This window comes from Procambarus clarkii, chromosome 41, assembly GCF_040958095.1.
Source record: "Procambarus clarkii isolate CNS0578487 chromosome 41, FALCON_Pclarkii_2.0, whole genome shotgun sequence".
Lineage (NCBI taxonomy): Eukaryota > Metazoa > Arthropoda > Malacostraca > Decapoda > Cambaridae > Procambarus > Procambarus clarkii.
The window spans coordinates 16,758,634-16,785,528 of NC_091190.1; the positions used below are offsets into that span (position 1 = coordinate 16,758,634).

At 36.9% G+C, this 26,895-nt stretch overlaps 1 protein-coding gene and 3 non-coding genes across 11 annotated transcripts in view; 2 read left to right on the forward strand and 2 right to left on the reverse strand.

The window, feature by feature from the left end:
* Dlic (dynein light intermediate chain) overlaps positions 1-20,998 on the forward strand; it is a 32,696-nt gene extending 11,698 nt beyond the window's left edge. Inside the window, exons 8-12 of one of the 8 annotated variants that reach the window (XR_011231111.1) lie at positions 612-824; positions 2,229-2,246; positions 5,445-5,568; positions 10,678-10,778; positions 17,908-20,998. Coding sequence is in view for 4 of the 8 variants with exons in the window: in XM_069339401.1 (XP_069195502.1) it covers positions 612-824; positions 2,229-2,246; positions 5,445-5,568; positions 17,908-18,017 (465 nt within the window). In the remaining 4 variants the exon portion in view is untranslated. Of the gene's footprint in view, positions 1-611; positions 825-2,228; positions 2,247-5,444; positions 5,569-10,677; positions 10,779-15,095; positions 15,139-17,907 lie in introns of all 8 variants that reach the window. The other 7 variants (XR_011231112.1, XM_069339403.1, XR_006773204.2 and 4 more) reach the window with 7 other exon arrangements.
* Positions 20,999-24,922: 3,924 nt separating this feature from the next.
* Positions 24,923-25,013, reverse strand: TRNAY-GUA (transfer RNA tyrosine (anticodon GUA)). Its single transcript is given in 2 exon segments — positions 24,923-24,958; positions 24,977-25,013. It is a non-coding gene; the product is annotated as a tRNA-Tyr (tRNA).
* Positions 25,014-25,293: 280 nt separating this feature from the next.
* TRNAY-GUA (transfer RNA tyrosine (anticodon GUA)) lies at positions 25,294-25,384 on the forward strand. The gene is given in 2 exon segments: positions 25,294-25,330; positions 25,349-25,384. It is a non-coding gene; the product is annotated as a tRNA-Tyr (tRNA).
* Positions 25,385-26,584: 1,200 nt separating this feature from the next.
* TRNAY-GUA (transfer RNA tyrosine (anticodon GUA)) lies at positions 26,585-26,675 on the reverse strand. The gene is given in 2 exon segments: positions 26,585-26,620; positions 26,639-26,675. It is a non-coding gene; the product is annotated as a tRNA-Tyr (tRNA).
* Positions 26,676-26,895: the final 220 nt, after the last annotated feature.

A 26,895-nucleotide genomic window follows, 5' to 3' on the forward strand; every position in this document is an offset into this window, starting at 1 on the left:
GGTGGGTTTAAAGGCAACACAACTTGATGTTCAGCTGAACTTCTTTTTGTAAGTTCAGGTTGTTGCTTTTAAACCCATTGTGGTCCTGTGGGAAAGGCGTGTAACTAAGGAGATACAGGATGCGAGTTCGATTCCATTTGCACTTCTCCAAAGATTTGCTCAGATGTTACCCAACTGTGATTTCATTGTGCATAATGTACTGGTGCTACAAGGACTACAGTGTCCTTGGGAGTCACTGGAGAAAAGCACCGATCAAAACAGGATAATCTCTATTTACAAAGGTCTTTTAACAAGCCTAGAGCAACACTATGCAACAAGTGGTTGCATGGTGCCATTTACTCGACCACGGAAGGAAGCTCGAACTAGCCAAACAACCAATCAAACTAGTGCTTGCCAGTGCTTTGTATAGGGAAGCATTTATCATGTATACTTAAGGTACAAATTTATTTTTTTTATGGGTGATAGGTCTTTGGATTTTGCAGAAACTGATTAGACTTTGATTTGGATAGAATACAGAATTCTTACTACTGTACTTGTACTTATATTTCATCCATTTTATATATGAAATCACACTACTGTAATTGTATATTGACTATTTTATGGATTTCCAGGCTGTTGCCAGGGAGGTAGAAGTTCAAGCAGAAGATGAGCAAGCCTTCTTGGCACGACATCTGGCACAGCTACAGGCAGGGTGTACTGGCGCCCCCAATACTCCCCAGGGACGTCAGGAATCCCCTCTTAGACAATCGCCAGCTGTTCAAAAGACCAGTGAACGTAGAGTGTCAACGGGTGTTCCGCCTAATCAAATTGGCTCTCCGAAAAAGGTCAGTGTTACTAGATACTGTAGTGTTATGTCCTGTAGAAGTATTGCAATGAAAGAATTTTTGTATATAAAAATATTGTATTATAGCTGTAGATAAATATTTGGTAGAGATGTATAAGTATGCGTCTGGATGCTTGATCCATATTGGATTTTTTTAGCTGTTTTTAAATATCATTCTCGTTGGTTAATACCTAAGTTATTGATGAATTTTTGTATATATTTCAATTAAAAGTTAAACTTTATCTTCTCATATACTGTGTTTGAAAGTTTTTTCGATACATGGATGCAGTTTTGTACCTAGTGTATTCGTGATAATGTAAAAGGTTATTTATGGGTGTGATAACTTTTAGTGCGTATTGAAATAAGTTTATTGAGGTATAAGTAAACAGTTCAGGTAACTCAAGGTATCAATAAACAGAGTTCAGGTAACTCAACCTGTTCTCATGCATTTCAATACAACCTGTTCATGTATTTACACACATCACAAATAATCTACATATTACTTTACATTCTAGCTAATAAACATCTTAATTTCTGTGAGTGTGTGTTGTTCTAGACTAGAGTCAGAGGCTTATACAAAATTCTACATGTAAAGGTGGTGAGTGGACCATATGTTGCAAATTACGTGAGGGCTATACTATTAAGTAGTTTTAAGATAATGGGTTATTGGGTATGTATTGCTTAGTTAATATTTGACTTGGTGAAATATAATAAGTTATAGGACTTAAAGTAATCGATACAGATAATTTTAAACTAAACCCCTTGTCAGCTGCCCCACACTCTAATTACAACAACTAATACTGTAAAAATTTTGAAGATGTACTGAATGTAAATGAGAATGGTTGTAGGCACAAGGGTTGTATATGGATGAATGCAAACTAGGAGTGCAAGCTTGTTTGGGGAGAGGGAGCATAGATTTTGCTGAATAAAAGTCCTACATAGTGCTGTGCATGACAAAAATAGTAAACAAAACTAAGGAAAAAAAGAAAAAAAAGTCACATTTGGCAATTTGAGTACAAGATGCAATTGTAAATAGTGATTAGTGCCATTTAATGATTAAAGATATTTTTCAGTACTGTACACAAGTACTGTGTATCTTGTCCTGTGTCCAACTAAAGACTTTTATGTAAAATGTGTGTTGTTTGCTTGTAAATGTTTTATTGTGTAAAACAAATGTCTTGTTTTGTTTTGTCTTCAAGATAAAGTAGCATAACATTAGATTTAGAATTAGAAGTTTGGTGTGTGTGTGTCACTTCCTTCAATCTGATATGGACAACTTCAAGGCAGAAGTGTAATAGATCTTGCAGAATTAATCATCTCCTTGCAGTACTTCTAAATCTATTTTGTCTTAATTCTGTAAACTATTGTAGATTATAGATAATGTATCTTCCACTCCTGCTTTTAGATGTGGAGGCCGCCTTCTGTAAGTGTGCAATAGATTTATACTGTCTTGAGTTTCATGCGTGCTTACTTTCTGCTTTTTCCACAAATCTAAACAAATTTATGGTAGAGGTGTACCGATGTATTGGTAGTGTCGGCTTATTTTCATATTATTGTATTGGTCAACACTTTTTTTGTTACATATACATAGGTGGGTTCAGGTCTAATGTTTGACAAAAAATATTAAGTATCGGTGTTGGAGTACTTAAAGGTCTTTTTATAGTATCAGGGTACTGTGTGAATAAGACTCAATCGGTGCATCTCCACCTTATAGTTTTTTTTTCTCTCAAATCAAATGCTACTTTTATAATTTGCACACTTTTGGTTGTAATTATGAATATATATAAAGTATGAATGTGTGTCTGTGCATGCGTGTGGTGACAGGTATGTGTATACAACATAGTTATACATATAAGCGCACATGCATCTATATACAGTACTCCCTATCCTGACCCTCGTATGGCCACATGGCTTCTGTGTAAGTATGCAGTTGTAGAAGCCTCATATTTATGTAGAAGCCTCATAATATGGATCCTCATATTTAATGCAAACATCCATTCAGAGTAATAGCAACATTATTGCAAAGGTTGAGAGTTGATGACCATTCAACCTATTCTCTCAAATAGTTCATCGCATTTGGATGTATAAATCCCCAACGGTCAAAATACGATGTGCTATAAATCACAGTAGCTTGCAAAATTGAGGTGCTGTCAAGTTTTTTTTATTTGTGGGTTCTTGGTTAGGTTAGGTTGGGGGTAATTTGATACAGGTTAGAATTTTTGTGACGTAACAACTCAAGAGGATAGGCTGGATAATTTATGCTACATCAGGATGATTTTTGGAGTTTAGACAGCATCTTGTTAAGACCTATGGAACATTTTATTGAAAGTATTATAATGTGTGTGTGTGTAGGTATGGTAAATGAGTGGCAGTATCCAACCTTTCAGAAAAGCAGTTGTTGCAAAGCATATCTATCTGCATTATAAAGTTTTAATGGTGCATTCCTTATTAGTTATTTCGAGTTTACACAAGAGAGAGAGCCATGCACCGTAGCAAAGAGTCTATAGACACTTTCAAATTGGGCAATTTAAGAAGAGCACTTTATACTGAAAATTAATATTTTAGTTTCATAAATAGTTGTCCCTCAACCATCACACTGCTCCACTCTCTTGATAGTGATTGGCCCATATGCTCAAATTACCTGGAGATGATTTAAGGTGCCCCATTTTATTCAAAAGCCTAACCCATTCTTGGGGGACATCATTTGACACTTGAGACTTCTAGTTCACTGTGCTTCCCTAATCTGACATTAAAGTTTATGGTACGTTTAAGATCATGTGATGCTTGTGATTTATCACATGATTTGAGTGATTATGTAATTGTGTGATTGTTAGCATGTGATGTGTGCGAGTGATTACATGATGCATGCAAGTGATTATAGGATGTGTGTGAGTGATTACATGGTGTGTGAATGATCACATGTCAATGATAATGCAGTTATGAGCAAATTATTAGAAATAGTGTTTGAAGGTAGGATTGCTAATTTGCAAATCCACAGCTAAAATAAAAATGGAAAAATATATTAGTCTTTCAATGGGTAATTAAAAATGGCTCTGGTGAAGTGGGCAAATTGTTGGACATGGTGTACTTTAAAGACGCTACTAGAAGCAACTGTGTGAATAATTTATATTACATGCAGTCTGTGTGTTGAACTAGTGTATGGAAGTTAGTCCTGATAGCATTTTTGCTTGGAGTACATTCAGCTGCTGTATTTGCTTTATATTTCTTTTATGTGCATATACTGTATATATATTTTTTTATTACAGCTTCTGTTTCATTTTTTTTTAGACTTGAGTAACTAACTGGATACTAATTAGTGTATTGTTTGTAATGTATCTTAAGTTTTTATGGTAATATATTTCTAGATTTTATGTAGTAGTGCAGTTTAATAAGTCACAATGTGGATGAAAACAAATATCCCATCTCACACGTGAAATAAAAGGACTCTGATGACACATTATGGTCCATCCTGGACTTTGCGTTGATTGAGTTACAGTATTACATTTTTTATTTGGTACCAATTTTACTTATTGCATTTGTCACATTTCTGAACGTTGTCGAGCCACACCCATAACACAATTGAAGTGATTATTTGTTGCTGTAGTGTTTACTACTTTAAGTATTGTTTGATGCATTTGCTTTGCTACTGAAAGTGCAACTTATGCATAAAGCCAGGCTCTTTGCACTACTGCTCAGTCTCCTAATGCATTTTGACTGCACGAGGAGAATTTGACTGGTTTGACTAAATATATTAGTTTACCATAGTGGGAAATTGTACATGAAATGTAAGATTTTGTGTTACCGTATATTTCAATGCCGAACTGATAGTAGATGGTAGACTGTGGTGTATTGTGTACAAAATGTAAACAATTGCAACCAAAAAAAATATGAATTGTAGTATTCCTTTTATAGAGAGCTTGAATAAAAAGGGCAATAACCTAACCTAACCTCTCTTAGGCTTGGCTTAGTATACATGTGGGCTACTTTGGATTTAAAGTTCAAGTACATATATCAGGCCTTGGATTACATAGACCCAAGAGAGGTTAGGTTGTGGATTATTATTATTTTAATGCTCTTTATAGTACAATAATACAAAAGATGTACTTTTTGTGCAACAGTACATATTTTGTACACATGCCTCACAATTGCTATTGACACTAATTTTTTGGGGGGATGTTTTTATGTACCTAATGAAGACTATGCACTTTAATTAACACTAGCTTACCAATAAATTATTCTGATGTATTCTAACAAGCTTGCAGTTCTGTATAAGGGATAAGTTGATTATATTTAGATCACTGGGTACCTTAATTATGTAAAGTTCGTTGTGTGACAACTGACGGTATGATAGCTGTATTATAGTTGTAGTAAGTGCATCTGTATAGTCCTTTCACCAGTCATATCTCTTGTTAGAAGTTCTTATTGAGATGCGATATATTTCCCTTTGTTTTTTAAGATTTTGTTACATAATATATTAATATTCTTTCAACAAGCTCTTGTTTATATGTAATAAATTTTCATTTTTCATAATTTCAAACTGCAGTTAGTAATTTAAAAATTCGTACACTGTGTGTAACTTGGTAAGAAAGACTAAAACAATGATGGTTCCTAACTTTGACAGATCGAATCAACAAAGCCGGGAGTTACTGGAGCCAACGAAGGTGTCCTTGCAAACTTCTTCAATTCTTTACTTAGCAAGAAGACAGGAACAAATCCACCTACCCCTGGGGCCATAAAAACAAATGGTATGTTTATAAATGTCGATTTATATTAAATGCTGTAACTTATTTTACTAGTACAGGTAATTAACCCCTTGGACTGCAGCATTAGATAGTTACTTGGTGTGCAAAAATATAAAATATATATATACAGTATATATATATATATATATATATGTCATACCTAGTAGCCAGAACGCACTTCTCAGCCTACTATGCATGGCCCGATTTGCCTAATAAGCCAAGTTCTCATGAATTAATTGTTTTTCGACTACCTAACCTAACCTAACCTAACTTTTTCGGCTACGTAACCTAACCTAACCTATAAAGATAGGTTAGGTTAGGTTAGGTAGGGTTGGTTAGGTTCGGTCATATATCTACGTTAATTTTAACTCTAATAAAAAAAAATTGACCTCATACATAATGAAATGGGTAGCTTTATCATTTCGTAAGAAAAAAATTAGAGAAAATATATTAAATCAGGAAAACTTGGCTTATTAGGCAAATCGGGCCTTGCATAGTAGGCTGAGAAGTGCGTTCTGGCTACTAGGTACGACATATATATATATATGTCGTACCTAGTAGCCAGAACTCACTTCTCAGCCTACTATTCAAGGCCCGATTTGCCTAATAAGCCAAGTTTTCCTGAATTAATATATTTACTATAATTTTTTTCTTATGAAATGATAAAGCAACCCTTTTCTCTATGTATGAGGTCAATTTTTTTTATTGGAGTTAAAATTAACGTAGATATATGACCGAACCTAACCAACCCTACCTAACCTAACCTAACCTATATTTATAGGTAAGGTTAGGTTAGGTAGCCAAAAAAAGCTAGGTTAGGTTAGGTTAGGTAGGTTAGGTAGACGAAAAAACATTAATTCATGAAAACTTGGCTTATTAGGCAAATCGGGCCTTGAATAGTAGGCTGAGACGTGCGTTCTGGCTATTAGGTACGACATATATATATATATATATATATATATATATATATATATATATATATATATATATATATATATATATATATATATATATATATATATATATATATATATATATATATATATATATATATATATATATATATATATATATATATATATATATATATATATATATATATATATATATATATATATATATATATATATATATATATATATATATATATATATATATATATATATATATATATATATATATATATATATATATATATATATATATATATATATATATATATATATATATATATATATATATATATATATATATATATATATATATATATATATATATATATATATATATATATATATAAATAAATTATTAGTTTCTAAAATAAACTTTCTAAAGTTTATTTTAGAACCTTTAGAAAGTTATGTAGAAGGTAATTAATATACTTTTTCTTGTTCCTGCCATTGTGGTGGTGGTACGATGTCTTTACAAAACAATGTTCAAAATCTGATTTTGCTGATATCTTCCACATGCATCAGTGTGTGCGTGTATGTATGTACTGTACATTGATTCGATGTTTATAGTCAGTATTACATAGGAATTATTGTATATTTTTTTCATATGTGGAAACAATACTGGTTTATGTACAATACTGTATTGACAAAGTTTAAAAACAAAATGTTACACTTTGGCATATTCATACCAAAGTTAAGAGTAGTTTATTTGAGCTTCAGAGCCATCAATTGCCAACATGAGGCAACTATGTTGCTTTGCCTTGTGGTAAAGCTTTTCAATGCCGCAGTCCAAGGATTAAGACATTTAGAACTGCGTCAGACAAGCCATTGTTATTTAATTGAGTTGAGCAGTACTGTATTTAGTAGTACAGGTAGTCTCTAGTGCCAGAAGGCTCATCACTACTGCTTGCAACATGTCTAATCTATCATGCATCTTAATCACTTGGCCTTATGTTTACAAACAAATAAAGCTTGCATTGATTTGATTGATATAAAACGTAGGTGCAAGGGGACACTATATTGGGTAATGTGTTTCCAACTTTTAAATTTGTAATTTAAAGGAGCACATAAGGTTCTTGGGATTTATAAATCATTACTCAGTCTTCCATATGCACTCACCTCACTGTTTTACCTCCTCCCCTCCCCCCCTCCACACACACAAAAACACACGCACACAAAAAAAAAAAAAAACACACACAAACATAGCAGCGATACAGAGATGCGAGAAACTACACAGAAGTGAGGAGAGAAGCAGAAAGAAATTTTGAAAAGTGGGATTGCAGACAAATGTAAAATAGAACCAGGCTTATTCTATAATTTCATAAACAACAAATTTCAGGTAAAGGATAATATTCAGAGATTGAAAATGGGAAATAGATTCATGGAAAATGAAAAGGAATGTGCACCTGAGCTCAGCATTCCATTTCAACTGATTTTTCAGGCATCCCTGTGTATAGGAGTCGGAGCAGATATGTGGAAAAAGGCTAACATAGTTCCAATCTACAAAAGTGGCAGCAGGGAAGACCCCTCAATTATAGACCTGTATCATTGACAAGTGTAAGTCAAAATATTGAACAAAATAATAGAAAGTAAATGGCTAGAAGAACTGGAGAAAAACCATATGATATCACAGACAGTATGATTTTCGATCTGGAAGATCCTGTGTAACGAATTTACTCTGTTTCTATGATCAAGCCACAGAGATTTTACAGGAAAGAGATGGTTGGGATGACGGCATCTATCTGGACCTAAAAGAAAAAAAGGCTTTCAGCAAAGTTCCACATAAGAGGTTGTTCTGGAAACAAACATATAGGAGGGGGTAACAGGTAATCTTCTAACATGGCCAAGTACCAAATCTACACAGTAAAATAACCACATACTGGAGTGAACATTATGGAAGAAAATGGAGAATAGAACCCAGTGAAGAGCAGGGGGTGCCATAGGCACAATCAGAGAACACTGTATAAACATCAGAGGTCTACGGTTGTTCAGCATCTTCCCAGCCAGCATAAGAAATATTGCCGGAACAACCGTGGACATCTTCAACAGAAAACTAGATCATTTTCTCCAAGGAATGCCAGACCAACCGGGTTGTGGTGGATATGTGGGCCTTGCAGGCTGCTGCAAGCAACAGTCTGGTGGAGCAAACTGTCACAAGTCAAACCTGACCTCGGGCCGGGTTTGGGGAGTAGAAGAACTCCCAGAACCCAATCAACCAGGTATCGACCCAGGATGAAAAATTCTCTAACTAATAGAAAAATGAGGGGCAGTAATCAGAGGCAATGTATCGGACTAGAGAAATGTCTCAAGTGGAGTACCACAGGGTTCAGTTCTTGCCCTGGCAATGTTCATTGTCAACATAAACGATCTACCACATGAAATACTTAATTATATGAACAAGTTTGCTGATGATGCTAAGATAGTAGGGAAGATAAGAAACTTCGATGATTGTCATGCCCTTCAAGAAGACCTGTACAAAATACAAGTATATGGAGCACCACTTGGCAAATGGAATTTATTGTGAATAAATGCTATGTTATGGAATGTGGAATAGGAGAACATAGACTCCACACAACCTATAAACTATGTGAGAAATCTTTAAAATATTCTGATAAAGGGAGAGATCTAGGAGTGGTTCTAGATAAAAAAAAAAGTCACCTGAGGACCACATTAAGAACATTGTGCGAGGAGCCTATGCTACACTTTCTAACTTCAGAATTGCTTTTATAAATATGTGGATTGAGAAATACTAAAGAAATTGTTCATGACCTTTGTTAGACCAAACCTGGAATATGCAGTGGTTGTATGGTGCCCATATCTTAAGAAGCACATCAACAAACTGGAAAAGGTGCAAAGACATGCCACTAAGTGGCTCCCAGAACTGATGGACAAGAGTTACGAGGAGAGGTTAGAGGTATTAAATATGCAAAAGCTAGAAGATAGAAGAAAAAGAGGCAATATGATCACTACGTACAAAATAGTAACAGGAATCTATAAAATTGTTAGGGAAGCATTCCTGAGACCTGGAACTTCAAGAACAAGAGGTCATAGATTTAAACTAACAAAACAAAGCTGCCAGAGAAATATAAGAAAATTCACTTTTGCCAACAGAGTGGTAGACGATTGTAACAAGTTAGGTGAGAAGGTGATTGAGGCCAAAACCGTCAGTAATTTCAAGACGTTATATGACAGAGTGCTGGGAAGACGGGACACCACTAGCGTAGTTCTCATCCTGTAACTACACTTAGGTAATTACACACATATATACCTGTGTATATACACACCTGTGTGTATATATATATATATATACACATACTGTATACATAATATACATATACATATGCAAGTATGCATAAAATATCAGTACATTATTTCAAGAACCATCAATTTAGCGGAAAAATGGGTGGCTGAAGATTACTTGAAAATAGCTGTATCATTGATTTTTTATGTTTTTGGAATGAATATTCAAGGATTAGTGACTTTGTGAATTAATAAATAACAATAATTTTTATTATGGGGGTGATTGGAAAACTTTTTTCGAGTTCGATTTTTCTAAGTGCTCAAATTTTTTCATCAATGCATGAGGGAAAGCCATTGACAGTGGGAATATGCTCATGGCTTATTGCGTATTTTGTTTCATCGACTTGACCACTACAGCATCTTAAATTTTTATGTAGTGGTCTTCAGAATGGGCAGTAAAGGTCTTATTAATTAAACAGCGTTTGGCTCGTACCTCACCTAGAACTTGAAGCCAACCTTTGCCTATGGGATTTATTATCAGTGACCAAAATTCAAGTCTATAGTGAGTGTTTTGAGTGTGTGTGTATTGGTACATTCAATGTGGAACAAGTATAAAATACATTGCTCTATTGGCATCATGCATATGGAAAAATTCTTTGGAAGATTTTCAAGTTTTTAATTCAGTGCTTGGTATGATTGGATATCTGATGAACATGTAGAGCTGCCATTATGAGATTAATATTTTCTCATGCCAGATAACCTTATTACAAAATTAGCAACATTTTGAAGCTAAAATGATAACAAATATACCAGAATATAGACGTGCATTCTTTTTTTCTATAATGTTGCTTCGCAAAATTTTAAATACTGCATTTATGTTCAGATTCAAATTTGTCTGCCCATATCTTTTGACCTCGTATAGAATCTTCCCTAGACATCCCGACTGCTTCCAAATGTTGAAGACATTGAGAGGAGCACCTGAAACGTCTGTTGAAGAGTTCCTCTCACCGGTTTAGCCATCACGTAAGTGAAGCAGTTACCATTTGCTTGCATTGTGAGGGATTCCTCTGCGAGCTAACATAAGTGGGAAGTGCAAGGAAAGGCAAGGGATAGATGGATTGGGAAAGTAAAAGGAAATAAAGGATCAAATTAAAGAAGCATATAATAAGTCAAGAAAACTATTTATTGAAACTAAATGAGATGAAACTAGGTGAGGGCCAAGCAGTACAGGGTATTGTGAAATAAACCACAGAAAAAAAATGCCTGCGAAACGAGTACATGTCAATTTTTACTTGGCCCATAGTAATACTTTCCTGGGAAATCAAGGCCCTGATTGCATACCACATTTGCCTAACCCATGTTAATACTTCTGAGGTCATTTAGGTCAACTGATGGCGATAATCTAAGATGTGAGAACTTTGTCACTTGTGATTCTCTGTCCTCGGATGTTTGGAAATGCTCCAAGAATGGGGAAAAGAACAAGAACATTATAAAGGCTGGATATTATTAGGTTACGTTCAGACACTTTTCCCGTTTTTTTTTTTTTTTTTTTTTTTTTTTTTTTTTTTACTATGTTTCTAGTGTTTTTTTTTTTTTTTAATTATGCAGTGTAACCTTGTGAAAACGTTTTCCAACTGCAAACTAATGTGATTGTCTCTGCTCGGTGTACCATCAATCAATAAACTCTTTACACACATTCCCTATTGCCGAGCATGTTTTTCTGTACATGTTCATTGGCTACCCCATTTTCCCATATACTTGGATTACAGTATCTGAAAATATAAATTTCTGGTTCTCACACATTAACCAAATCATGTCTGGTTATGACATTAATTCTCCATTATGCATGATGTCTCAGGGTGATTTGGCGGCAGTTTTAAGCATGGGAAAAGGGGATGATTAAGTCTGGTGCCTCCATGGATGTGAGTTTATTTCCCTTGTATTGCTCCAAAAGATTTTTCTGATTTGCTTTTGGGATTTCCATTGTGCATCTTATTTTAATTTTCAGTTTGAGAGCACAGAATTCTGAATATTGATATATATCTCCTTAAATATAATTAAAAATGTCGTAGAAATTCTTGACCAAAAACTGAGGTGTGAGGAAATAAATGGGTCTATTTTGGAAGAAATTGTATGAAATTATATTGTATTCAGACTATTGGAAATACTGTACCAATTGGTCCAGGTAAGAGATATCTCGCTGTATTGATCTCTCTCTCTCTCTCTCTCTGCAGTTGGATTTTTAGTACAGTCAAACTTTGTATAATGTATGATTTTTGCCATAATATCATTTTCATTTAGTGACTGATTATTTGAATTGCTTGCCATATAATTACACAACACACTTGTGGCATGGGCACTTGCCATTCGAGCAAATATAGCCAGGATTTGGCTCCTCCGCACACCCAACGATTCTAACATCCACTCTCACCCACTGTCACCTCCACTCCCCTCCCCTGGATACTCCCACACCTTTACCCCACACATACTCGCCTCATTCCCTCACCTACTGAAATTCATCTTCTGTTTATTGGTAAATTAATGTCAAATGTTTGTAACTGTCCGTGTTAGCAGATATTGATGTACAGCCATTTTAAATCTTCTCTATTGTCATTCTGCCCCTTTCATAGCTCTTACCAGGGAGGTGGGAGGAATCTAAAATGCATATTTCCTATTGTTAAGGACAGGAAGCTTATAATTAGGGTTATGAAAGTCCCCCCATTGAGCAAGCACCACCCCATTGCTTCATAAGACTAAACATACAGTGCTCCATTTGATTTGTATATATATAAAAACATTTTCTCCATAAACGTTTCCATCTGATCAGCTTCCTTTCACAATCATCCTGTTTGCCTGTGTTTTTGGCCTACCTTTCCTCCTCACTTTTACTACTTTCTCCTGGCCAGTCACTCATACTGGGAAACTTAAAATTTAAGTCATTCATAACAATTAACCAGCTCGGCTAATTAAAAGTTCTACGTCATGGTGCGCCAGATAACAAATAGTTCACAAAACTAATGTAATAAAATTTTGGGATGAATCGAGTACAGGAGGTAATCACAGATAGTGCTTGGAGTCGTTTAAGGGTTAAGGCAGGAGGAACAGACACAATGATTCGCCCATTTGTTCAACATGAGCACACTCAGTAGCCATCCCTAATGCTTGAGAGTTACTGAAGGATCTCTATAATGCTTATGGTTTTCCTAAGGCAACACGTACATTTCAGATTGTTAATTTCTACTTCTCTAATTTTGTATTTTTTGTTGCATTCTTGCCATACTGGGGTCTCCGTACATGAGGGTATGCAACACTACTCCTTTTATGCATACATTTGGCTGCCTCTCTAAATTATGTCCTCTTTTTTAGCCAGGGCTTTTATTGCAAGAACTTGTATCAGGCTTATAGATCAAACAAGCTTTTTTAGTTTTCAGAATTTACATTTTGTACTTTTTCTTGTTTTACATGGTGTATATAGTATGTGCAATACTGTGTACATCTCTCTCCACCCAGGATAAATGGTTTAAAATTTGGTGTATACATGGCATTGGTCATTTAATGTTGTATTGCTATTGCTCTATTATAGTACTCTATAGAATTTATATTTATTGTTTTCACTATATAGTTTATTAAGTTAGTGCTATCTGCCAAGGATCTTGCTTTACCAATAGCCCTTTGTCATTTGTTCCTCGACAAAATCTGTGATGGATCTGATGCCTCAATGTCACTTGTCTTTGTGTTCTGCTATTAGCATCTTGAATGGTATGTGGGAATTTGGTCATGTGTCACAGAGCTAAATAGTCTTCCAGATTTAGCACCTTCTAGTGATAATTGTGTATCTGCATAATTACGTATATATATGTAATTACTTATTTGCATGCAAGTTATCCAGGAACAACCCTGCCACATTTGAGTTGTACATATTAAAGAGTAGGATATACGGTATTGGCAAAAAAAAAATGGATAATTTTTCAGACGTCCCAAGGGCTACTTATTTCCGTTCGGTAAAATACCAATCTAATTTTTACTAAACTCTCCTGCCACTTTCCAGTTAAAAATGTAGTTCACTGTACTGTAAGAAATAGGGATTAACATTCACCATTGATGTAGAAGACATTGGTTGAATATTAGTCACAAATATTTGGAACTAATTGTATCATGCGTAGATTTGTATTTTTAATGTCCCATATTGTTTTTGTACTGTGTAATCTATTGTTAGCATATTTGAGAACAACTATACTATTTAATTTATGCAGCAATGTGTTTACATGAAATATCTTGGTATTCAGTGTTGTTCAGAGGGTTTCGGGCTGATGAAAATTATCTCCTAAAATTTTGGATTTGTGATGAGGTACAGTGATGTGATCACAATGTATCGAGGTGAGGTACTGTGATGGTCATGACATTCTGTGGTGAGGCACCGTAATGTGGTCACGATGTACTGTGGTGAGGTACCATACTGTGGTCACAACGTACCGTGGTGAGGTTCCGTGATGGGGTCACAACAGCTGGCTAACAGATGGGTGGACAGCGCTTCGGATTCGTAGTCCTGAGGTTCCGGGTTCCATCCCCGGTGGAGGCGGAGACAAATGGGCAAAATGTTTCTTCCACCCTGTTGGCCCTGTTACCTAGCAGTAAATAGGTACCTGGGAGTTGGACAGCTGCCACAGACTGCTTCCTGAGGGGGGTGTAACAAAAAGGAGACCTGGTCGAGGACCGGGCCGTGGGGACGCTAAGCCCCGAAATCATCTCACGATAACGACGTACTGTGGTGATGTACCATACTTTGGTCATGACATACTGTGATGTGGTCACGACGTACTGTGGTGAGGTACTGTGATGTAGTCACGATTTACTGTGGTGAGGTACCGTGATGTTACAACGTACTGTGTTGAGGTACAGTATTGTGATGCGGTCACGAGATATACTGTGGTAAGGCCTTGATGCGAGTAATTATTCCCTCAATAACTGGATATACCCATCATAGGAAGATACTATTATTATTATATAGTATATTGTTTTAATTTACTACAGTTCAGTAATTTATTGATGTCCAATGATATTATTATATTTACTGTTTAAATTTTACTTTAATTTTGATTTTAATAGTCTATGTAATTTGTCGATGCATCCCAAGTGACAGGAAGGTTAATCCCCACTCTCTCCCTCATTACGTGCCTCGGACTAATATACACATTGCCATCACATCTAACAACATTTCTCATGTGTATTGATCCAGTGAGTGTGTCAGTACTTGCGTATTCTGAAACTCAATTCTCCATCCCTTACTTATTTTGTGATGTTTGACTCTGCGTTAATTTTACCTGCATTTGCATGTCACAGAAGTGTTGGGAGAGGATCCTGCATGGGCCACCCTACTTTAAAGGTGGGAAATAGTTTATTCAACATTGATAGATACACATTTAGTTCATTCTTAAATCCCCTTTCAAGTTCTTGCACACAGTGCATTACTCATTTGTGCACCTTGAGCGCCTTCCCTTTTCTTGAGCTTGCTGATATTGGGGAATATTGGCATAATGGTATGGCAGGAGATTAGTTGTCATACGAGGCTACAGTACCAGTCTGGTGTGGGGTTTGTATGTGGCCAGTAGTCTGGTGGTATTATCACATGAGGTTACCAGTCTGGTGGTATTATCACATGAGGTTACCAGTCTGGTGGTGTTATCACATGAGATTACCAGTCTGGTGGTGTTATCACACAAGATTACGAGTCTGGTGTGGTTATCACATGAGGTTACCAGTCTATTCCTAAATTTAAATCTTGATTATGGGGAAAATTTTAGTTTCTGCTTTTCTTTAGGCTAGCTTCCCCTTTTATAGCCAATTTCCCCACTAGCCTGTTAAAATTCCATCTGGTTTCACCCCAAAACAAATAAATGGGAAAATAAAACGTGATCTCAATTGGTCTAATGTATACAAGCCCACAAATGGGTTCACTTGTAAATACTTCACAGATATTGGACACCAATCAGACTGGTAGTAGGCAGATTTATGTGGCCTCTGTTCTAATTTTGAGAAACAAAGAGTATATTATTAAAGGATGAAATTAAGTGTCCTTAATGAAGAGCTAATGGGGCAGATCCTGGTTACTGATAGAATATTAGCTATTTTTTTTATGGTCATTAGGCTAAGACTTCCTATTGTTTTCTATTTTTTGTTTCAGTGAAGACATTAGCATTAAAATAAAACCAGTAGAAAAGTAAAGATATATTGTAAATGTCTGTAGTTGGCATGTTTGGCTACCCACTTTAGGAGCCTTGCAACTCTGGTCATTTCTGTTAATAAATTAAAGTTGATTTAGCACACAAGTAACACTGTGTGATTCGTGGCATTGTCTGTGCTTGACAGTAACCTAAGTTCTAATTGCCATTTGCCATTCATGTTTGTTCCCTCTATACTTTTTCTGTTCTTAGTTAATAGCATTACCTATTCCACTATTAACTTTTTACCTTGACCTGTGATGCATGTTGCTAAAATTCTTGCATTATGTTACTGAGAACTGTAACAGTATTATTTCGGGTTTGGTGTTATATGTTGCATGAATCTCGTTAATACCTGATAGTCTGAGTTTACTGGTAAAGTAAGTACACAGTTGTACACCTTGATATATGCTGTATTTATGTCTCCAAAGATGGGTAGAGATGCAAGTTCTGTTTATGAGCAGCTGACCAAAGTTTCGTGAGATTTAACGAAAGCTCAGGTTTTTTATGGTCAGATGGCATGGTGAAGTACATGTAGGTACGTAAATGTGGTAACGCTCAAATTAGACGAGACCTGTCACTGCTTGTCAGTGCGAATTACTTTATTGGATGGAACTGTGCATTTATCCTGATAAGTCTGTTTTATGCCCTTGCAAATATCGGGTTAAAATGAACTTGGAAGAGGGAGGATTTTCTATCACTGAACTGTATGTTCATTTATTACTCATAATTCGGTATTGGTAGTTTGGATTTTTTACCAAACTTTTAAAAAATTTAGAAAGTCAGTTTTGAGGTGTTGAGCTTAACCCTTTTTTTTCCAAAACGGCTAGCTACACTGAGCGGATATTCTAAACCAAGTTTTCAGGAATTGGCTATATATTTTAAATGAATGTGATGCTTACATTTCCATAGTATATAATTTCTTTTAACTTGTTCTATAAGGTTAACTGAAAATGTGTTTTGATTCAACAGTGGTACACATTGCAGCTCCTCCATGCGCTTCGGGTCATCTTAGTATTTTAACTTTTCATTATCGGTGACTGTATTATGTATTTGTTGGAAAAATAAAATGAATTAACTAGGCAAGAGATTCTCAATTACTAACAGCTTGCCATTTTAAAATGTTTAGATTTTTTTTTTTTTTTGTAATTGGCTTCTGTAATTTATTCACATAATATATGCAAAGAAAAACAGACTAGGTAGGAACTAGGAGGCAGAATAAAGTGAAAATTTAAAATTTTAATTAAGTTTTACAGTTGAAAATTTGTTGCAGCCCATTATATGTAGCTGAAAGACAGTAAATGGGAAGAGTCAACATTTATTGAAAAATACCATAAAAGGTCGAATTACATATTGCAGAGAATAAATCACAATAACATGGCTGAAACAAATGACCCATCCCACACATGTAAAGTAAGTGGCGATGTTTTGGTCCATCCTGGACTTCATAAGGGTCCAGGATGAAGCAAAATGTCACATTCATTTCATTTCATGTGTGTGTGTGGGGGGGGGGTTAGTTGTTTACATTGTATACTGTATTCTAATGCATAGCTCTTTCGGGGTAAATCCCCTATGGACTTGCGTTATAAAATAGGAATAGAAAACTTACCAGGTAATGCATGGGCTTCTGTTATGGCTGTGTTTAGCTCTATTCCTCGTGCCAATTTAGATTTACCAATAAATTATTAGTAATTTTATTGGATACATATTACATACTTACATAAAAATAATTGTGGTAAAATATTGAAGCTGTATGATGGGATGATACCCACATCCTTGAACTACTCTGGGTCACACAAATCACTTGTATGTTCTGGAATGTGAGTTCAGTCTTATTGTATGGCCTCAATATTTTTTCATACGTATTTTCTTGTGATTTCATTGTGCATCATTTAAAGTCCCTTATTTCACTTTATTTCATTGTTTATTTTCAGATAAAGCTGCTATGCGATCAGATGCTGCTGCAGAATTAGACCGGTTGACACGATCAAAGAAGCCAACAGCAAATAATTCTACCGAGACAAACAACTCGTCTGAATGTTGACTCTGGTCTAGTACCACTATTATTAACTGTGCTAAGAAATGATGTGTTGGTGCCCCAGTTTATGTGAGGTGCACTGTAGTGGCCAAACAGCAGCCCAGGAAGTGGCATCCAAGGCATGAGGCAGTTGGATGCCTGTCTGGTTGTTATGTGCCAGATTTGTCCTGGTCTTGGCCCTTATATTCGGGGTATAAAATGGGTAGCTTTTCATTCCTGTATATGATAAAATGCTATTTTATTCTTACCTTAAAATTTTAAGGGTACTATCCTGAAAGTTTACAACTAATTAGCAGCTAAAACGTTGTATAAAAACATTTCAGAGACTTCTAAAGCAAATTTCTGCTTAGTATAATGTGACCTTTAATAAAGCAGTGTGCCTCGGAGCTTGTCACATCCACAGGAGATTAGCGTCCGTTTATCAGTAGTGGTAAAGTTCTGGTGTGTATGTAAACCTAGCATAGCATTTGTGAGCCAGCTACCACTGGTATTATATCATGCAGGCTGTGCAGGGAGGGTCTAGCAGCCACTGGGAGCGTGCGTGGCAACCCTTGAAATGGGGGGGGGAGGGGAGGGGGTGGGGTGGGGTGAGCGTTGTGTCCTGTATCATATTTTCTTATTTATTTGTTAATTTTATAAACACTTGCTTCCTTGCTGTTATTCTTGGCCTATGATGCTTGTGACACTCTTGTATGTATCTTAAGAAGCTTACCACTCGTGAGGGCTCTATTTTTGAGCTCTGTACATGCAACATCAGTGAGAAAGATTTATGTATATTGCAAACAAGATTTAATTGTAGTTGACATGTTAAAATTTGCTACTCAGGAGTATTTCTGTGATTATTTCTGACAGTGGCAGCGTATATTCTCCCGCTATGGCATGGCATCTTTTGCATTTTTTTTTTCCTTCATGTTGTACAACAAGAAATGAATATCATAATTTTGTATTACTTTTTTTCACCAATTTTAAGAATGATTTGGATAAAAATACAGGCTTGTCTAAAATTTTCATTCTAAAGCTTAGAGTTACTGTCTTATCTTCAAGACTTCATTCGCAAGGTTCCTCATCATATTAATGAATTATGAATGGAGATTAATTATGAACGTGTAGTGTCAAAATGTTAGTACATATTGCAACATTATACAGGGCTGGAAATTTTGTTATTGATTGGGCTGATTATTAGGAAAAGAACTTTGTTTTTAAATTAGCATCGAGTGATACGGAGCTTATCAAATGCAGCCAAGTTTTGTTCTTTTAACCTTCATTTTTGGCAGGTTATTTACTTGATTTTGATGTTGCCAGGAAAGACTGAATAGCTAAAATGTATACAAGACCTGTATTATTGAGTGGATGCATTGTAGTAGGTCGGTATAATGTGGCTGGGTTTGTATCGTCAGTCACAAGGAGCCTGTTGTGGTATATTTGGAAAGTTTTTTTTTGTATTTTTTTCTACATTATTGGGTGTCGTCCCATTGCATCTTCTCATGTCCAGTATGAACAAGTTATCTGAAGCTGTACAGTATATGGAGGTGCGAGTTACTTCAGGATGCTAGTGCATCACAATTTAACCTAAATGCCAAAGCTTATTGAAGAAATATGTATATGTACATATATATATATATATATATATATATATATATATATATATATGTATATGTCCTTGCCTATCACCATCATTATCTTCCCATGTAAGTTTCTTCTATTACCTGTCATTCTGTTAAGTCTAGCGGTAAATGTGTACTTGGGTTATTGAGGTAGGGTTGTGTAAAGAAAAGGGTGTAAGGAATTCTGTAGCAGCTTTAATAAATAGGGAAACTGCTGGTCTCGAACACATTCACCAGTGAAAGTAAATCAGAATAAATGTTAGTCTTATATTAATTTTATTAGAATTATTATAATTGTATTGTTTGATGCTTTTACAACAAGGTAAAGTGATTGGGTAACTAATCGTCTTTCTGGGAAGGCTATGGAGGCAGAGTGCTTGCCAAGTAAGTCAATTTGCTGCATACAACTATTGAGTTAGTGCTGTTCAGAACTGGTTAGCAAGAGGTATATACTCGTGAAGCAATGCATATACAATATCACAAGAACGTGATGCATCTACAAGAAAATGTTGAGGTCGTACAATGGGGTTGAACCTGCATCCTTAGACTCCCTAAGCACCCACACTTCTGATTTTAACCATCATGAGCTTAAAAGTAAGTCAAGTAGTACTTATGGTTGAAATAGTTTTAAGCTGGTCATGATCCAGTCAATAGTGAGTGCACCAAGGAAATCTAGGGATGTGGGTTTGATTGCATCAAAATACTTTCTTAATGCATACACAAGAATGAATGCAGGTGTATTAATTGGCAAGGTCCACATGCTTGTTAGGCCTTTGGAAGTCCAGCTTTATTAACCAGGTCAAGGAGAATCACCTTATTAACTAGTGTTGGCAACAGTACTTCATCAAACACCATGATCTTCATAGTTTAGAGATGAATCTTTGGTTGGGAAAACATCTTATTGGCTACTTGTCCCTAACACCCTAACATATAACAAAACTGATGACTATTGCCCTAGTTATGGGTTGTCTGGGATATTATTCATAACCTGTAACCTGGGATTCTAAATTAAAAATTTGTGTGGAACACAGAATTATGATAGAATATGTTTAGCAAAGGATTATTTCTTGCCAGATATGAAGCCAAATTAAACATGTCATTTATCAGGATAGTTTTAATATATGGACATGTTCAACTCATTTCTTAATTCTAATTTAATTCCTGTTATGCATTGTATACTGTGTTGATTCAAATCCAATGATCATTTGAACATAAAATGTGATTTTAATACTGAATCTTGTTTTGTTGCTAAAGTACTGCAGTGTTTATAATATTTATTAAAAGATCACTAAAAAAAAATTCCTTTGTATTATAGGTCTATTTTTCATTTGCCATAGTAGTAAAATGTAAAAATATGGAAATATAAAATTTGTGATAACTTCAGGTTTTGTTTTCTTGGCAATTGCAAGTGGTTTTAGCCAAAGAAATTGGTAATAGGTAATAACCAGGTCTGGGTTTCATCAAGCATTTGTGTGTGTGAAACTTTTACATCTTGGCTTAGATTTCATTTATTTAAACAATTTATAAGCTTTGAAGTACTGAAGGTTGTGCTCTAGATGATTTGACTACAGACTGAATGTCTGAACTCTGTTTAGGTACCCTGAGAAAGGGAACAGTAAACATACAATATGGATACAATATATATGTGTTATAATGGTTACAGTGGGTGTGGTTGTATGGTACGACAGCATCATGACAGGGCAAGGCTGTAAAGTGCAGAAAGCAGCAGAATCTGGTCACAGTTGGTGACTGTGGAGTCCATTTTGGCGAGACGATGGGAACCAAAGCTGGTAAGAGGTGATGTTTCTGCTGGCTGCTTTGTTGGTAAGGATCATCTCGATACTGTTGTCAGGCAGCCTAATATCACTGTTTACTTGACTGGTGTGGATCACCGCTGCTTGTTTATTGGTTGATGGGGAAACTGCTTGATCCTGGAAGTGTGCAGACATGTAACACCTGTTATTCCTGCATATGTGGAAGTAGCTGCTACAGCATTCTGATATAGTTACTACAAGGTTGTCCATAATTACCTAGGATTGCAAAGTTTTGAAACACTTAAACTTTAATTAATGTAGACAGCCGCCATGATCAAGAAAAGACTTACAGGTTTTATTAAGTAAATGTGTTAATGCCTGATAAATTCTGGCCTCTGAATCTTGGGTAGCCTTGTGTAGTAGCATCCTAAATGATGTTTAGGAACTTGAACATTAAAAATTCTGTATAAAGTGCAATGTAGCATTTCAAGTTTAGCTTTAGTTTTTTAAACTATAGTCTTTCTTCCCTAATGTTCCTTTGAGTAGTATGTCCCTCGATAAAATTCTATGAATTCAGTTCCTGTGTGTTCTTTCGTCATTATTTTGTTCTTTCATGTTGGCTTCCCGAGTGATAAGACCTTTTCAATGTTCTGCAACACAGATGGTGCTAAATAGTCATCCCGGCATGGTGCCTTCTTTTGATAACTTGTACAGTACTCAGACTCCCTCTTGTAAATAGTTTTGCAATGCTCTTGTCACCAATGCTATAAAAAATACCAATGCCACAAGGTCTGATTACCAACACAAGCTATGGCCCATTCATTCATAATGCCTTAACACTCCCGTTCAGGTAATTGACAACTATCCGAGTGTGTTGTGATGGCATTTCTCTATTCCACTAAACCCTTAATAAAACAGTTGAGAAAATAGCCTTCTACAGTATACTCAAACTGCAGATCTTTTACAACATGCTAATATGTAACCTGAGGTGCCAGTAACAAATGTAGAAACAATTTCTCCCTGACCTCGCTCCTCACCATTTAAGAGAAGAAATAACCTCATTCTGTTTCATGGACACAAGATGTAGGATCGATGTATTGTTTCAAACATAGGTTAAACAAGAATGAGTTTTGGTGGATATAAATAGGAGCTGCCACATGAATATATACCTTCTCAATTTTCCAGGTTTTTTATATTCAACTTCTGTATTAATGGAAACATTTATTAGCTATCCTTTAAGTTTCTACCAGTTAAAATGCTATAATTAAGGATGGACCCCCTTTGTTATCCCAGAACATAAATCCTGGATACAGCCTTATCTATATTTAGTTTCCCTAACCCATTTGCATCACTGCCAAGAAACTTGCAGTGTCCTTTCTTCCATTCTTATGTTCATGCTCTCTCTAACAGCATGCTTGAAGAAATTCCTATTGCTGCCCATTCTCAGCTTCAAGAACATCCTCAAACATTTTCTAGCTTCCACAGCCTTCTGGAACACAAATACAACACATTTGCTACACTTGAACAACTGTTTACCTGTTTTTGTTATAGATGACTATACTGTAAATGTTTTTTTAATCATTGAATATTGTCATATGTAAATATATAATATATCTTCCTATGTCAGAGGTCCACTGCTCTTCAATCTTCTCCCAATAAATATATGAAATATGCCAGAACTAAAATAGATCTGTTGAAAAAAAAAGTTGGATAAATTCCTGCAGGAAATGCTAGACCAGCTGGGTTATAATGGATATGTGGACGTGTTGGCTACCCCCAAGGAAAAGCCTTCTAGACAAAGCAATCTCAAGGGAGTAGAACTCCCTGAACCCACTCCGGGTATGCCTTCATGGCTTGACGTGGCAGAGGACTTGAGCACTTCGGTGATCCATAGGGTAGTTTAAGAGGTTCTAATGAAGTTCATCTGGCCCAAGATGAGGAGAGAAAGGAGAACCATACTTTCTGGCTTCTCGCCACCTTTAGTTGTGTTTGCCATGCATGGAGTCCCTTGTATTTCCCATTTCCATTCATGTAGGAGATTTAATCACAGTGAACATGTATATACATGCTGGATCATGTATTAATTGTTTGGCGTGGACAGGAAGCTTGCATTAGAACCTTACAAAAGTTCCCTAACTTGCTGGTACATATTTACTGTTAGGTGATTGAAACCACGCAGCCTGAGATCGAACTCGGGATCCCCGATTGTGAGTCAAGTAGGAAGCCAACATACTACGATGGTATATAAACTAATAGCTAGCATGATCTATTCTTCGTAATTCTTCATATGGAATATGTAGCTGCACGTACACTGCTCTGTATCCAAGTTTTTAATAAGTATTTACCAAAAGACAATAATTAGCCGGAAAGACTTTAGCACTGTTTTTATGCGAGATGGTGACCAAACATACATAGGCGATATAACTTTTATTAATTTAAATAAAATATTTACAACTGCAAATTGCATGGAAATTTGCAACTGAGGTTGACAGCAATTTGCAACTGAAGCTGCTGGAATTTATTGCAGTTGTTAGAATTTGCAACTGCGAGTTGCAGGCCTGTCGTGTGCATGTGCATGTGCAGTGCTACATGTTAAGTGACCTTAATACCTATACTTGTATAACTATTCTACGCAAGTTGGGGCACACGCACCCGAACATAATAGTACGTAAATAAAGTATACAAGTTTAGAGAATTCATCCCAAAATTATAAATGGTGCTACAACATACAATCTAAAGAAAACAGTTCGAAACTAAGGGAATAAAGCTGCCGAAAAAAACATTAGACAGTCCACTCATGTAACAGCCATGTAAGGCCCTCTCTTTCTCTTCCTCTCCTCCAGTTTTCCCCTCTCTCTCCCTCGCCGTTCCTTTCCCTTCTCTCCCCCATCCCTCTTCCCTTCTCTCCCCCATTCCCCTTCCCTTCTTACTGGTCTGGTACGTCTCTGCTCTCAGCTAGGGGTCGGTTTGGGAGACATACATATTGCTTCCCCCTCTAGACGGTCGCAAGGGAAGGTTTACTGCCGTGTAGAATTACAGAAGAGGCCTGTCACTTTTCCCCCTCTCCCCGCTAAGGATGAGCTACGACTCTTGGGACCCACCTCTCAACCTTTATTGTAATCAACTGGTGCATAGGGCTGTCAAATCTACATTTAAAGCTGTAAATCTCCACTTCACTTCTTAATGCATTCCACTTTTTTACTATCCTGACAATTGTTTTTCTTGTGCCTCATTTGGATATACTAAATGGTTTCCATCTGTATCTCTTTGTTCGTGTACTACCCATGCTAAATAGTCTGTGCTCTGTCTGGCCTCATATTATTTCTCTGAGTACTGTATTTCGAATGCGGTAATCATGTTTCCCCTTTGCCTTCTATCTTCCAGTGACCTGAATTACTAGATGATCCATAGACTATTCATAATGAGTTCAATGTTCAACTCTCACTTTAAGAACATAAGCTCTGGCTAACTCCATAGTTCTACCATACACTCACAGGGCAAAATCCGTTCACTCATTGTCAAAGTAAGCTAAAAATAACAAGACAAAAAGTTATCCTTCGAACCGGATTCGAACCAGTGACCTATGGATGTCTGTCTTAAGTACCAACTACAGTCCACCGCTCTACCAACTGAGCTATCGAAGGTCTTGAAGGAAGTGAAAGTTGCTACACTTAAGAACCTCGCAGGCGGGGCTGCTCTCCGTGGTGGCCTTTATTACAATTGTTCGCTTACTCTGAACTCGTCTGCATTTAGGAGCACAAATTCTTGAGAACTATTCGAGATGTTTTGCTTCGTAATCAGTAATGTATCCGGGAACGGAAAATGATAAATATATAACGTAAATTACCAAAGGTCACCATATTATATGGTAAAATATTTGACTAAATAAGATAATGGAACTCTCCTTATCCCTTATCTGTAACACCTTCGATAGCTCAGTTGGTAGAGCGGTGGACTGTAGTTGGTACTTGAGACAGACATCCATAGGTCACTGGTTCGAATCCGGTTCGAAGGATAAGTATTTTGACTCGTACGTGACACGGTCATCAGACTTCCGGGCCAGCGGTTGTCAGCAGGAGAAACATATTGTGTGCGGTGACTGGCCAGACTCCCTGGCGACTGTACAATTATTGTTGCTTTGAAGCAAAGGACAACGCGTTAAGTCACACTGACGCCTGATCACAGAACATTCCCTCACCCAAACTATTTACACTGAAGTTTCCCTTCACCACTCCACCGGTGCCTCGCGGATCCTCTGGCAGGTTTGGTTAAGGCATTTTAGTACGACAGTTTCTTGACTTTGGGAACGTTGGCGAGAACAGGCTGGGTGGAGCATGTAGATTCGGTGTCCATTAAAACGCAGGCAGCCTGTGGACTGGCTGGGTCACCAGCGTGCTGTAGGAAGTGATGTAAGCTAAGAGAGTGTTGGGTAGTGCAGCGGCGTCGAGGACGGGGCGAGGCACGACGGCAGCTATAGTCGTACTGGCCAGGGCACGAGAGAGCTATTGTTGGCTCTGCATTGCTCTGGCGGAGACGAAGAGTCGGTACGACAGCTAGGCTGCTCTCACCTAATTGTGCTTACGGGGGTTGAGCTTCGACTCTTTGGTCCCGCCGTTAAACTGTCAATCAGCTGCTGTATAGGTTCCTGAGTCTATTGGTCCCACATGATGGAGCAGGTCAGGCTGTCGGGTGAATTGGCGATGACAGTGGTGCAGCAGGATGTATAGTATATGAAGAAAAAACGAGATAGTTTTTTTTTCAAGCAGAGCCGGACCAACCTGGCTGTAGTGGATATGTGGACGCTCCAAGCAACAGCATGTTGGACCACGCTCTCACAAGTCAAGCCTGGCCCCGGGCCGGGCTTGGGGAGCAGAAGAACTCCCAGAACCCCCATCCAGGTACATCCAGGTAGTGTCGGATGAGCAGGTGGAGATGATCGGTGTGAAAGGCCAGCAGGTCGCGAGCGACGGTCCAAGGCGGGCAGCATTAGTGACTACGTCCAGTGAGAGGCCATGATCTAGTTTGTCCGGGCTAAGTACGTGGCTGGGTGTTTTGACACTGGCTCATCAATGAAACACATAAGAATTTGGAGATAATTTAAGTAGTTGCCACATTAACTCTAATGTGGCTGATACAGGAACCGAACGTCGACCTGCAACAAGCGAGGCCATCGCAAGACCGACAAGCTGAACGTGTCACGTGTCAAAAACACTTATCCTTCGAACCGGATTCGAACCAGTGACCTATGGATGTCTGTCTCAAGTGCCAACTACAGTCCACCGCTCTACCAACTGAGCTATCGAAGGTGTTGGAGATTGTGAAAGTTGCAACACTTAAAAACCTCACAGGCGGGGTTGCTCTACGTAGACTTTATTACAACTTCATTTACTCTGAACTTTGCATTTGAAAAACACAAATCCTTGAGTTACACCTTCATATATTTTGCGCTGTGCGCAAAATATATGAAGGTGTAACTTGTGCGCCCGTATTTATACGGCCCCAAACTGCCCGCGCAACGCCGCGGGA